Source organism: Triplophysa rosa, linkage group LG6 (assembly GCF_024868665.1).
Source record: "Triplophysa rosa linkage group LG6, Trosa_1v2, whole genome shotgun sequence".
Taxonomy (NCBI): domain Eukaryota; kingdom Metazoa; phylum Chordata; class Actinopteri; order Cypriniformes; family Nemacheilidae; genus Triplophysa; species Triplophysa rosa.
Window position 1 is genome coordinate 9,888,481 of NC_079895.1, and position 14,380 is coordinate 9,902,860.

At 36.7% G+C, this 14,380-nt stretch overlaps 1 protein-coding gene across 6 annotated transcripts in view; it reads right to left on the bottom strand.

Moving 5' to 3' along the window:
- si:ch211-168k14.2 (phospholipase D1) overlaps window positions 1–14,380 on the bottom strand; it is a 31,436-nt gene that overhangs the window by 16,188 nt on the left and 868 nt on the right. For 3 of the 6 annotated variants that reach the window (XM_057335754.1, XM_057335758.1, XM_057335759.1), the window contains exons 2-11: window positions 5,307–5,443; window positions 5,077–5,207; window positions 4,765–4,910; window positions 4,335–4,452; window positions 4,002–4,067; window positions 3,206–3,264; window positions 3,011–3,103; window positions 2,408–2,620; window positions 2,024–2,173; window positions 831–914 (exon numbers count right to left, since the gene is read on the bottom strand). In XM_057335754.1, the coding sequence (XP_057191737.1) occupies window positions 831–914; window positions 2,024–2,173; window positions 2,408–2,620; window positions 3,011–3,103; window positions 3,206–3,264; window positions 4,002–4,067; window positions 4,335–4,452; window positions 4,765–4,910; window positions 5,077–5,207; window positions 5,307–5,409 (1,163 nt within the window). In that variant the 5' untranslated portion in view covers window positions 5,410–5,443. The remainder of the gene's footprint in view (window positions 1–830; window positions 915–2,023; window positions 2,174–2,407; window positions 2,621–3,010; window positions 3,104–3,205; window positions 3,265–4,001; window positions 4,068–4,334; window positions 4,453–4,764; window positions 4,911–5,076; window positions 5,208–5,306; window positions 5,444–14,380) is intronic. The other 3 variants (XM_057335756.1, XM_057335755.1, XM_057335757.1) reach the window with 3 other exon arrangements.

Genomic DNA, 14,380 nt, shown 5'->3' on the forward strand with positions numbered 1-14,380 from the left:
AAAGTACATGGTAAGGTTAGGCGTAGTAGAAAGGTCTTTATTGTCCCAATTAGTTGGCATCCATTTAATACATGTATGGATAATCCATTTAATACATACTGTATAATCATTTACACTCTATTGTTATTGTATAATGTTTAAAGTACAACATTACTTTGTTTACCTTGCTGGGTCGAATCGGACTGAATTTTAATTTATATAGACTCTGAATGAGCTCGTCAATCTGATTGAGGTGGCCACTGTCCAATCAAATGAAAGAAGGCAGGATTTGCTGTATTGTCAGAAGCCGAGGTTGGAAGAGTGAAAGCGCCAGATGTAAGTAGCTAAATGTTTAATGTTTGACAACTGTATTATCATATAAATGTTAGGGCCGTTCACATGTCCCCTGTAAAAGCACTAATTGTGCAAATATAAACTAAAATTTTATTTTGTAAAAATGTTTTTGAAACGGACGACTGAATAAAAACATCCAATAAGAGCTCGGAATAGATGGGATGGTGTATTTGAAAGATTGAATATATTTGGAAGTGACTTGGATAGTAGATATACCGTACATCATATAAATTATACATATTCTCTGGGTTCGAACCCACAACTTGGCAGTGCACTAAAAAAAATGGTGCGCTTTTCCTGTACTGTAGATTCTTATATTACAAAACATCTTTATACTCGAGGTCCATTCTTACTGTTTGCAAAAAATCGCGCTGCCATCAAATGAATTGCAATAGAACACAAAATGAATAATCACTGACACATTGACACAATGGGTGCGAAATAAACACTTGCGGAATTTGAAATGATAGATACATGATGCTGATTCTATTCTGTACCACCAGGCCGTGATGAAGATTTCTTCCTTTGCACCTTCAAGGGCATCTGCTATAGCATCAAAGTATCCAGCTGCGTTGACAAACCTTCAAAAGATGCACAGTGTGCCTCATTTAAGAAGTGTGACAGAATACTTCACGGAGATTTATAACAAAATGTTCTGGCTCGTGCTGATTGCATGCTGACAAGAAAAGTCACCAAATATTAAAAATATTATGCAAAAGAAATTGAGAAAAATATAAAGAAAAATGGTTCTTAACTTAAGTATTACTGTATATTTAAAGGTCCAGTGAATTAAGTTTAGTGACATCTAGCGGTGAGGTTGCAAAGATTTTTTGAAGACACGTTTTTGCTTCTTTGCTGAAGATAACGTATTATGAAACGCGGTCTGTAGAGCAATTTGTCTGTTTAGGGCTACTGTAGTGGTGAATTCCATGGAAGGGGACCCGCGGTGTATGTAGATAGAAATAGCTCATTCTAAGGTAATAAAAACATAACGCTTCATTATGTAAGGCCGTGTTCACACTTGACTTCTTTTTTGAAGCTGATAGCATCTGTCTTTGTGTTTTCACAAAAAGAGCGCTTTTTAAATGCCATCGCCGTTCACATCGCTTTTTCTGCAGCTCAGAGCGTCAAGCACCTTTTTCACAGCTAACCAATGACAGAGACCTGTCGTTTCCACAACAACATGCGAGGAACGTGATTGGTCGAGAAGGCTCAAGCTGGAAAAAAAATCGTCCGAAACGCCTGTTGGAGCATAGTTTTGTATAAATGTAAGTTAAATTTTCCCTTTCAATAACTTTTGATTGCATTTCTAGGGAGAAATTAGTATTGTAGTTTTTAAATATGTGATTGGTTATAGCAAAGACGCTCTCTGTTTATAATTCAAATAGAATTCCTTTAGCCTACCTATGAGGCCTGTCTCTCTAAGCTGCCTTCGTGCACAAATGCTATCTTTGAACATTGCTGCTATTTGTAACCACAACGTTGCAAGCGTTTTTTTCTTTTCCTAAAAAAGAGCCATTGTCAACTTTTCCTTGTCAAAAAAGAAGTCAAATGTGAACACGGCCTAAGGTCTTTATACACCTCTGAAGACAAAGACATGTACTGTATATTATTGCATTGCTGTTAATAGATCCTCCAAAAAATTACACACTGGACCTTTAAATGTTCATGTGATAACATCATTTCTCACCATTTTGATGTAGTGTTTTCTCTCACAGGTGTGAATGACCCATGGCGGTTTTCTCTCAGATAGTCCTGCCCAAACATTTGAGCAAACTCATCTATGGAGTGACCCCACCAGCGAGCCTGTCTATATGTGGAGCACTTAATAGTAAGTGCCCTGTTAAAAATAATCAAAATAATAACATTAATTGATACTTTGCATCATGTCAATGTTGCAAAATATCATTATATTTCATAGACTGTGTTTGATACTAACATTTGTTGTCAAAGGATGTATCTTAAAATAAAGTTTATTTTTATTCGCCTATTGGCAAAACCTTACTTTAAAAGACATTGGAGTAGAGAATTTTCATTAACAATGATGAAATTGAATGAAATCATTTCAACCTGCCTGCATAAATTCTCAACAGTGACTCCGTGTCTGACTCCGGTCTCTCTGGTCCCTATTTTGATGTGAAATCCCTTATCGTACATCATCACGGTACCTACTTGGCCATCCTTCGGCCTCATGTAGAGAACAAAGGAGTCTTTTACCACCAGCCATCTGAAACATGAAGCGGTCACCACATGAGAGCTGAAACAAGGAGGAGAACCGTTCCATCGGCTGTGGGAAAACATAATCATAACCTAAATAAGTAAATAAGCGCAGCAGAAGACACGCCTCGACCTGATGGCCCAGAAAGGTCGCAACCTGAGCAGCGAAATTCAATTGGAGCCGAATCGTCAGTGTTTGCTTTTAAGGGCAGTGCAAATTATGCAAGCGAAACGTTAGCTGTTTGGAAAAGAAAAAAACAATAACTTTCCCGTCTGCACAACATCAGAATCTGTTATTCGCCAATATTCATTTCAGGGCTTGGTGTCTTTTCTTCACCATCGCATGTGAAACCGTGAAATGAAGATCATGTGCTGTTCAGCGAAGCAGTTTTCTCAGAAAGATTGTTTGTCTAAAAAATGTGATTAGGAGCTTTATGGAAAATCCCCAAAAAGTTCTCACCTTTTGGACCAACGGTAACAGACGCTGTTGGATCCACACCAGTAACACACAGGGAACGTGTTTCCTCCTGATTTCTTTAGGATTAGACCTTCACTTTTGTCAATGCAAATAAAAATATAAACAAACTTTCACAGCACAGGTATAAAATAAGCCTCTGGTCTTCATATGAAATAAAGATAATAATTATTCTCTTACATTCCCTTTGGTCCCAGGTCCTGGATAAATGAGATCCGACTCACTTCCAGGAACTCAAGCTGAAATGAAATTCAAACACACTATGTAGTTAATTAGCATCAATAAGCCTTTAACCAGCTTTAAGGCAAATGCTTATGAGCCAGGCACCAGTTCATTACAAATATGCTTATCAATATTTTAGTTACCCGTGGTACCTCGCAGTTATTGTGGCTAAAATGGAAAAAAAAAGAAAATTGCTGAGAAATGTACGGTCCAGCTCGAAGTGGAAACTGAAGCACGGTGCGAATGTTTCCGGGTACATGTTCTCTTAAATTAGCCGTCCAAACGAATATTAATTATGTGACTGTCAGAGTATTAGCCTGTGAATCACTGAATTAAGTGTGGAATCACCTCTTAGAGGCTTTTTCTACAAAAGAGCCTGTTTTAATGAGTAGAGACACAGTAGGTAGAGTTCCAGACTGAACCTTCATTCTGCCACCTTGTGAACGATGCATATTTTCAACAAAAACAAAAAAATGAGTACTGTATATAAGGTAAACTTAGACAATAATTTGTTTTACCTTTATACAGACAAATTACAATAAACGTCATATTTTGTAGTATTTCATTAATATAGTATTATGAAAGAATCATTGTATTATTTGAAGCACCTTGGAATACTATGTACTGTAAATACAATTGTTAATATGGTAATGATTTAGTTTCGGCTTCAAGATTACTATTTGATACTGTTCAATGGTACTGCCAGCGTAATGCATCAAAAAGGGACAGGGTCAATTTTGTATCTGTGACTTACCGTTGAAGGATGTGTTCTGTACAAAGGCCTTTTTAATATATTCCTCAGATAGTCTTCAAGTTGCATCTGTTACAACAAAAGAAAGACCGGAAGAAACATGTTGTGTAGTGTATAGATGCTTTATCAATATAAATTCTTAATATAAACAAATTTACACCATCTTAACTTCCAAACAGAAATTGTATAGCATTAAAGTTACTTAAAGAGATTAAAAAAACAAACATTTAATCAATAAAATAATCAAATAAAAGAATAAATTGGTGGGTAGAACGGTTAACAGGCCATGACAATTAATTTTTTTGTTAAAACGAGAATCAACATAAAAGATCTAACTTTTCTGTTCATGAGCTGTTCCTCCTTGACTAGGGCATCAGGTCTCCGTGGTAACGTAGGTATGTGTTCTCCATGAAATCTTCTGCGACCCTTGAATGACCTCCTTTTGACAGAGTGCCTGTCAAAATGAGAAAATATTCACAGATTTAACTAAATTTGGGTCTTGTTTGCATGAAACCACCACTGATTTGATTATCTGAGAGGTTCTTCAGCGCCCATCAGATGGAACAGTGCAGTGAAGTTGAGAAAAGGATTTTGGTAGGGTTCAGAGCGCGCTAACAAGAATACATCTGGGACAAATTGAGCACACCCAACTGAAAAATGAAAACATTTAGTGATACAGAGAGCAGTGGGGTGGATTGTGTTTTCGGGGGCTGTGTTGCATCTGTGAGAGTGTTTGGCATGTAGAGATGAAATTAACAGAGCTTACATTCGACTTGGCAGGGGAATTTTTAAGAGGGCCTTGAATTTGAGCAGGTCCTGATGAAGCCCCTGAAAGTGCTTGAAACGCCGCTTGATTTTCCATTTGAAGTCTCCGTGGCTCAACTCTATAGTGTACAGGTTGGGATTCAGCACCTATGGATTCATTTTAAGAAACAAGAACTTGAATTTAATGTTTTCATTTAATTATCCTAAGATTTTCATGAATAGAGACATAATACATATGGAGACAAGTATTGTACAGTATGTATCATTATTTGTTATTAAAAATATATTCTGTATAGAGAAAATAGATTTGTACCCTTGTGGATGTGAATCTTTCCACTTCTGTCACCTGCACCACGATCGGCACATCTTCAAGAAATATAACACCATCCATCGATTTAAATGGAAGAAAGTTGTATATTGCTTGAAAGGAGATGGCCCTTGCTTCTAAAAACAATCATATAATTTCAATGGTAGAGTCATTATTGTGATTATGAGAGGTCAGCCGTCCTATGAGGTCACTGATTAAAGAGAAGACACACTGACCCAGGGGTTTACTGCCACAGAGGTCAGTATGACAGCCCATGTCCAGCTCTTCTGGGTCGTCCTGTAGTTCATCTTGGTCCAGGCTGCCAGAGAACTGGCTCATGACTGACTCCAGGCGCTACAGTTTAGGAGGCCTCCTAAAAAAAGATTTACATTTATTCATTAGCTCTCATCCAAAGCGAATTACAAAGGAAGAAGTTTTTAAAATTTTGTCCTATAATAAGCATAGTCTGCAAAACTAGGTTTATAAGAGAAACAGGGTTAACGCTATAGGGAGAGATTAACAACATTAAAGGAGTTTTTAATGTTAAACAGTGGGAGGGGTTATGGATTGGTCAAGTTGATGTGGAACTTGTGTATTCAGTTAAATAAAATAGTAAAATGACAATATAATAGTCGACATATTTATATATAAAATATGTCATTTTATATAGAAATATGACAGTTTTCTAATTCATTTAATTTCTACATAATAATATTTTTGTTCAAGATATTTTTTTTGAAACTCCTCAGTACAATGGTATAAAGCTCCATATTAGTAATAATAATATACAGGAACACTATTAATTTATACGATCAAATCTTGTCAACAGACTTGACAGTACGAGTAAAGTCAGTTTACTAAATAAAATCATAATTTTTCATGATTTATTCACATAATTTCAACCTTTTTTTCTCCTGCAAAACACAAAAGAAGATATTTTAAAGAACGTTGGTAACCAAACAACAACGAGAGCGTTTTACGTGTTTACATTACGTTAGCAGCTTATTATGTATAACCGGAGTAAGGCTGTGCATGTAAACGCACTCATAAATAACTTGCATTCTGATTTTCGGTCACTGATAATTGCCCCCATATGCAAAATGCATGAAATATGGATTTAACAGCTGAATGCTGGTTACAGCTCTCTGGTATTTATATGAGGGGGCAATCAGTTAATGAGGGGCTTCTGTCCTCTCTTCTGACCAGCCCCAAAGCCACTGGCCCAAATGCAAAGTGACAGACCCGTCATCAGAGAACACGGGGACGTAATGTCTTGTGATCCCAGAAAGGATGACAGACATTGATTTTTTTCTGATCTGACGGTACATGTAATGATAACAGAAAGGAAAGGTCAGGGTCAAATGGCATGAAAGTGAGGAGATGGCTGGATATCACACAATGTCATGGCCCTTAAACAATTCCTAAACTAAACAATGTGAAACTTGATTTAATGAAATCAGGTTGGTCAGTAAAAACAGTGTGATCTGTGAGAGTTTATTAAAGAGATGGTTCACTAAAGAATTTAAATTCTGTCATCACTTACTCACCCTCAGATTTTTTCAAACCTGTACATTTCTTTGTTCTGCTGAACACAAAGGAAGATATTTTGAAGAATGACAGTAACCAAACAGATCTCATCCCTAATTATTTCCCCTACTATGGCAGTAAATAGGGGATGAGATCTGTTTGGTTACTGACAATTTTTCCAAATATCTTTCTTTGTGTTCAGCAGAACAAAGAAATGTATAAAGGTTTAGTACAATCTGAGGGTGAGTAAATGATGACCGAATTTTCATTATTGGGTGAATTATCCCTTTAATGATTCACTTATTTAAAAATAGTTTGTGCTAATTTGAGAAATACTTTCTATTTCTCTCACAAAATAAAATAACTCAGAGGATACAGTATATAAATTCACGTTTAGATTAGCTTGTTGTATGTAATGTAATTTTACACCTACAAGATATTTTTACACATACTTTTTTCTTTTCAGTGTGCGTGTGACTGTGTGTGCGTGTTTGTGTGTGTGTGTGTGAGAGAGAGAGAGAGAGAGAGAGAGAGAGAGAGAGAGAGAATTTTGTGCTTCATTTCACCTGTCACTGCTCCCTACGACCGAGAATCTTCCTAATGGCCAAGGCAAGGGGCCACAGACTACTGTACAATGAGGGGCGGAGTTAAACACATGTGCAATTTTCCCAACCAACAATGAAGTGTGTCATTTCTGCATCCCTTATGTTGCCAACAAAATTGAAAAAATATTGATTTCAAACTGGAATAGACTGAACCCCAAACTTGTGCGGGAATCTATTCAGCCGATCTCCGGGTCTCCGACGCTCCTTGTGCAAGCAGTCACGTTGGATATGTTGATGGAAGTTAGCCTATTTCCACATGCGCTGCGTGATATCACTGATTATTACGCCGGAATGTGAGTATAGTTCCTAATCATATCGGCCCAGAAAATCGCAACTTTTCATTTTCCGCCGGTCTTAGCACACGATAAGAGTCAAGTTTTAAATAGGAAAAACATCGAAACTCTTTGGTCATTTTTGAACGCAATGCTACTTGTCTAATTGGATTCAATGATCTATGCTAAGCTATGCTAAAAATGCTATCGCCAGACCCGGAGATCGGCTGAATAGATTCCAAAACGGTAAAACACAACTTATTAACTCTGGGGGAGTTGGAGAATGAGCCTATTTCCAAAAAAAGTGGAGTGTTCCTTTAAAATAGTTTTGTCTCTGTAGCTGTGATAAAAACAATAAATGCACTTCTTACTGGATAAAATTAATACTGTATGTCCACCCCCAGTTTACAACACAATGGTAGGGTCAATGTAAAATAAATAAACACAAGTAACTTGTGTGTAACTCGCTATACATTTTCTGCCACACTCTTCAGAATTCTATACATTTTCCTGTACAGATTAGCAAGAAAGTCTTACCATCGAGTGGAAGAAATGCTGCTCACAATGACAGAGCACTGTAAATTTGGGGCTTGAGTATGAGCATGGCACACGGCTTTCATGGGAATTATTTAAAAATTCTTGTTTACCTTTGCTTTAAACATGCCATAAAAATGACAGTTACTAACACTTTACAACATTTTGTTTGTGTACATTATTGTCTGTGTTTCGAAAATGACTTGAGTCTACATTTTCTCTCCATACAAACAGACAATGCGAATTAAGTTATGCGAATCACTTTTTTATCAGTGAGTCTTCAATTTAAAATTATATTTTTGTGAAATAACCTGTTTAAAATAAAGGTGTTATTTGATGCTATATACAGCCACTGAAAAATTAAGAGATTCAATTCTGTTTCATTTTGTTTCATTCTGTGAACTACTAAGAAATTTTATACCAAATAAAAAAATGCTTTCTATTTGGATTTGTTTGCAGAAAATAGAAACTGGATAAACAGGTCAAAATAACAGAAAGAAATTCTATGTATTTTTTCACACCTCATATACAATTTCAATTTTGTTGAAATTCAACAGACTCTGGACTGGAATGGAAACCATTTCTAGAATAATATATCTAGAAATGGTGATTAAATGAAAAATTGGAATGTCTCAAATTTTTTTCAGTGGCTGTGTATATAGTCTGTTTGTGTCCAGAGGTGTATTCCAGAAAGCAGGGTCAACTAACTTACCGTCAGCTAAACCCTGAACTCTGGGTTGGTTAACCCAAACCTTGCTTACTCGGGGTATGTCAGTTCCAGAACACGTTTGAAGGGTAAGCTTAATCAACCTCCCACAAGTTACCCAGAGTTAGCGTGCACTCACAGGAACAACATGAAGACATTGCCAATGGATCACAGATTTCACGAGTCACCATGGAAACGGCTAAGAAGCATATGCCCGGTTTCACAGTCAAGTCAGTCCCAGACTAAAATTAATGTTTGAACTGTTTTACCTGAAAATAACTTGCCCTGTCATATCTTAAAACATATCAGCGCCATTGTTGTGTCTCAAGATGCTACCGTAATGTTTTTTTCTAAGGCATTTTTATAAAAGTGAATTAAGTCCCCTAATTAAACAAAGGTATAGTCCTGGCTTAAGCTAAACCCTGTCTGTGAAACCGGGCCTTAAAGTTTTTGACTGTGAAACAACGTTATAAATCAGGGGTTTTTGGATTTAAATCTGCAACGGTGTGTATAAAGTGCTAAATTACATAAATATTGTGCAATTGAATTTATACATTTATAAAACTATAAATGATATTAAATATAGGATAGTTTAGAGCAGGAGTCTTCAACTAAAATCGCTTGAGGTCCAGTAAACGAACCCTCCTTACCAGCCGAGGTCCAGACAATTAAATACCTAAAAACATGATTTGATGGTTTTTGGCAGACCAAAGAAATAAACATGTCTTTTTATATCTATACGATGGCATAACAATGTCTGACAACAATATAATGAAGGAAAATGTGCAAAATGCCCTAATCTCTAAACCTGAACTGAATATACATTCATTTCAACATTAACTACTTTAAAAGAAGACTAAAGTGTTGTTTTTGCTGAAATGAGATTAACAAATAGCAGATATAACATCCTCTGATAACATTTCAGCTCTTCTTGTGGCTGTTGCAGCTGAAACAGCCACAAGAAGAGCTGAAATGTTATCAGAGGATGTTATAAAGTTAATATTTTCATTTAGTTCATGTCTTTATTTTCCTTCTACAGTAAACGTGTATCACACGCAGCCTTCATGCACTCTTTTACTATTTTCCCATCAGTAAAGGGCTTGTTATGTTTTCCTAACATCCACTGTATTCTTAGTGAACGTTCATTTATGCTGGTTGTTGGGCGGTAAGTGAGTGAGGGAGGACCCGTGTAGATCGCTACTACTGGGCTTTGAGCTAATATATTTTCCGCGTCCTTACCTCGGACTGCTGCGGGTAAGTTTCTTCATAGTGTCTGTCTAGTTTCATAATGCTGTTTAATGTTTCCACTTTTGACAACCGCAACAGATCCGAGCAAATGAGACAAACCGTGACTCGTTCGTTCACGACGTGACAGCTTCGTAAGCTAAACCAATGCAGTCAGAGCCGGAAAGAGAATTGATTAGTTCACCTCTCGAGTCTTCGGGTTTGACTCCTTCGTTCATCACGTGACAGCGTCGTAAACTAAACCAATGCAGTCAGAGCCGGAAAGAGAATTGATTAGTTCATCTCCCGAGTCTTCGGGTTTGAGTCATTCGTTCATCAAGTGACAGCCCTCTACGCTTTACCAATGCAGTCTGAGCCGGAAAGAGAATTGATTAGTTCACCTCTCGAGTCTTCGGGTTCGAGTCGTTCGTTCATCATGTGACAGCCCCCTACGCTTTACCAATGCAGTCTGAGCCGGAAAGAGAATTGATTAATTCACCTCCCGAGTCTTCGGGTTTGAGTCGTTCGTTCTTTTGTCACAGGACTATGGAGGACTAAACCTGCAAAAATTATAAATAAATAAATGTATAAATATATAAACGAATAAATGTAATAATATGAAAATGAATAAAGGAATGAATGGTTTGATGAAACAAAATAATTCGTTTTAGCTATTATTGATCTTAGCTTTAACTTTTTTTAACTTTTTTAAATTGATTTATTATTTTTGTGTCCATTTTTTAATTATTATTATTATTATTATTTTTAGATTATTTTATTTATCATTTCCTTTTATTTTTTACATTTATTTATTTATACGTTTATTTATTTTTATATTTATTTATTATCGCATGTATTTATTTCCACTTTTATTTATTTATTCTTGAATTTATTCTTACTTTTCTGTATCTTGTATGATAATTAGATGGGTTGGTCTTGCCTATTATTGGTTCAGCGTAGATTGAAGCGTTTGATCGATTACTCTTGACTTGTTTTGGACTAACGTCACGTCACTCACTGATCGTTTGCTTCATGTATAACGTTAAGTAACAATGGCGGGCCTCCATACAGGACCCATAGAATGTTGCGCAATGCGCATGCGCGACTGGACGAATCACTCCCCGAGATGACTCGTTCTTCCCGAGTCACATTAAAGATTCGTTCAAAATGAACGAATCGTTCAAGAATGACCCATCACTACTTTGGGTCTGGACGGACACATCTCGCGGTCCGCATTCGGACTGGAGTCCGCTAGTTGGTGACCCCTGGTTTAGAGGCTACTAAATATACGTATTTTTATACTAAGATATTTAAAATATATGTTCATCATAGCTTTCTCTTTTAGATTTGTTGAGATGTTTGTAACCATTATTTTACCATGTGAATGTTTTTTTACCAGTGTATTTTACATGTATTTAATTACATTGCTAATTGTGTAGACTGTATATTGAACCTCTATTTTGTTCCTTAAAAAAAATACTTTTATTTGGTTTTGTGAAAACTGACTTTGCAATGTATCCGCTTTATTTTGAACAGTTGCTGATGTAGTCATATTTATGGAGACTCCTTTAATTGTAGAAACTGCTGTCATATACCACACTAACCATGCACAGTAAAATCGCCAGTGTTAAAAAGGTGTCATGGCTCTGCTTCCTTAGTCATGTTTTTCTTGGTCCTGTAGCAGAGCCATGGCAAAGCTTTTGGTTATGTGTGGAGAGAAACAAATTATTGTCCTTTTGACAATAATATACGTTCTCTCCAGTGTCTTGTCATTGGCCCCATTCCTCTCGTTTCCTCGTTATCCTTCCCTAAGTGTTTGATTACCCACACCTGCCCCGTGTCGTTATCCCTCGTTTGTCTTCCCTTTAAATACCTTCTTGTTTCTTTGTCTTGTGCTCGTGGATTGTACTGTGTTACATACGTTGTGGTCGTGTACATACGTTGTGGTCGTGTACATACGTTGTGGTCGTGTACATACGTTGTGGTCGTGTACATACGTTGTGGTCATTGTGTTTTGCTGCGTCCTGTGTAAGTGTACTTATGTGCTTACCTGGTTGTTTAGTGTCTGAGTTTGCCCGTGTTCCTGTTGCTTTGCCCTATCTGTGGATTTTAGTTTTATTTTGATCCTGTCTGTATGTTTTGCCCCCTAGTGGGAAGTTTTTATTTTGTATTTATCCTTAGTTGATTTTCCCCCATCGTGGGTTTTTGTTTTGTCTTGTTATTTGTTAAAGTGTTTTGTTAACCCCTTCACCGCCTGCCTGCATTTGGGTTCTTCACACCGCAATTCGTGACAAAAGGTCAAATTAACACTAACAGTGTATATATAATCCACACTCTCAAAGTGTGGATTATATAAACACTGTGAGAGTTAATTTGACCCTTTCTAACACTGGCGATTTTGCTGTGTGATAATTCATTTGCATTAAAGGATACAGGTCTGCTGTGACAGAGGTAGAGAATGAAACGTTAGGCCCACAGTTACATGTCCAATACGTCATGTAATATATCCCTTTTAAATTAATGTATTTCAAACCAAATTTTTTTGGTTTGACTTTGTTAGCTAAAAGGCCACGGCTTTCCAAATGTTAAAAGAGATGGAAAAGGCCTATCCTGAAAGGCTGGTTGTAATTTGGAAAAAGGCCTTTCAATACTAAACTGTAGGCAGAGGATCAGAACGACATTTTGAAGGAATACAGTCAGTATGAAAAACCTTAAGTCTTTTGATGTATTTTATTATGTAAATCGGTTTAAATTTATAAGAATTTATGTGAACAGTATGCCATAGATCAGGGCTAGTCAACTGGCGGCCCGCGGGCCAAATGCGGCCCGTCAATCATCTTTACCTGGCCCGCCTTAACATTTTAAATAAGTGGAGAGACTTTCAGAACGGTGTGCTTTAAACGCCACCTCTTTAAAAGTCCAAAACGCAGCTGCATTCAATAAGTAATGCTGCATTCAAAAGTAATTCCCGCGGCTCATAATGATTTACGACTTATAAAGCGATTTGATCGGTCAGTCCAAGAAACTTAATGTTATTTACAACGTTATAATCAGCAATGCATTTCACAGCCACAGGCAATCGGTTTGCGCACACGATAGGTCGCGTTCTAAAACGCTTTTTGTGCCTTTGAAAGAAGGCTAACTGTAGGAAGGGTACACCACGTGAACGGTTGTCTCAGATAAGGGAAACACGGTGTTGTTTTTATTACTGCATTCATTGTGTATAACGGCTATATATATGAAAAACAGCTGTTCATCTACCCCAGAACTCGCACTATAGCCTACAAAGGATCTGCCCTATAAGTCCGTGGGGCACATGAATGCGATTGGAATTCACCCGAAAATGTGATAATAGCGTTCAGTTTCTTGCACAGATCAATTGACTCGCTTTATAAGACGCTAATTTAACGTCACAGGGGGCAGGGATTACTTTTGTGTTGAATGCATTTGCGTTTTTTACTTTTATTGATTTAACTTTAATTAATTCAACAAAATATCTTCATGAATATCTTCTTGAAAAAACAATGCCACCCACATCTTGGATGTACTGGAGGACTAAATTAGTAGCAATTTTGGGGTAAAGTAACGCATTAAGGAATATAAAATACAATTAAAAAGACAATATCCCTTTTAATTTAATATCATAAAAAGGCACAAATACTGGATGCAATATTTGTGTGCATGTTTTAATCATGGCCTATAAGTAACAGCAACAAAAACAGTATAAAAGGAACAAAACGCAATAAATAACAGAAATACAAAATAGCAGAAGAAAGGTAAAAAAACTGGCCCGCAACCTATTTATACTTTTGGAATCTGGCCCTCAAAGAAAAGTAGTTGAAGACCCCTGCCATAGATGATCCCATTGGGGTCACCTAATAAAGCTTTGGAAACCTGCCAGCCTGGGAATTACGAAAATTTACCATGGTTTTACTACAGTTAAAACAAAAAAACATGGTTACTGTAGTAAAACAATGGTTATCATAAGATAACCATGGTTTTGAAAAACATGTTTTTTGTAAAAACCATAGTAAACGATGGTTACTGTAGTAAAACCATGGTTTTGCCCTAAGTAATCAATGCACCAAAAAACCATGGTTACTACACTTGTACCACAAAAAAAACATAGTTAATTTTCGTAAGGGAATCGAACTTGCAACCTTTGAATTTTAAGTCTGGCTCTTCGCACACATGCGCAGACAATCCCTGAAGCTTAGTAACGTTTCCTTAAAATGAACTAACAGTGAGTCACTTCAGAGAGTGAGTTGCTATGGTTACTTACATACCCAGAAAGTTATCTCTGTTTTCGGAACCAAAAGTTGAGGTTATCAGCTAACCTACCCTTAAACTTACCCGGGTATGTCACATAACCAGATACCCCACAGGATAAGAAGGTATACACAAACAGTGTTTTCACAAACATAGTTGAAATTTAAATTATA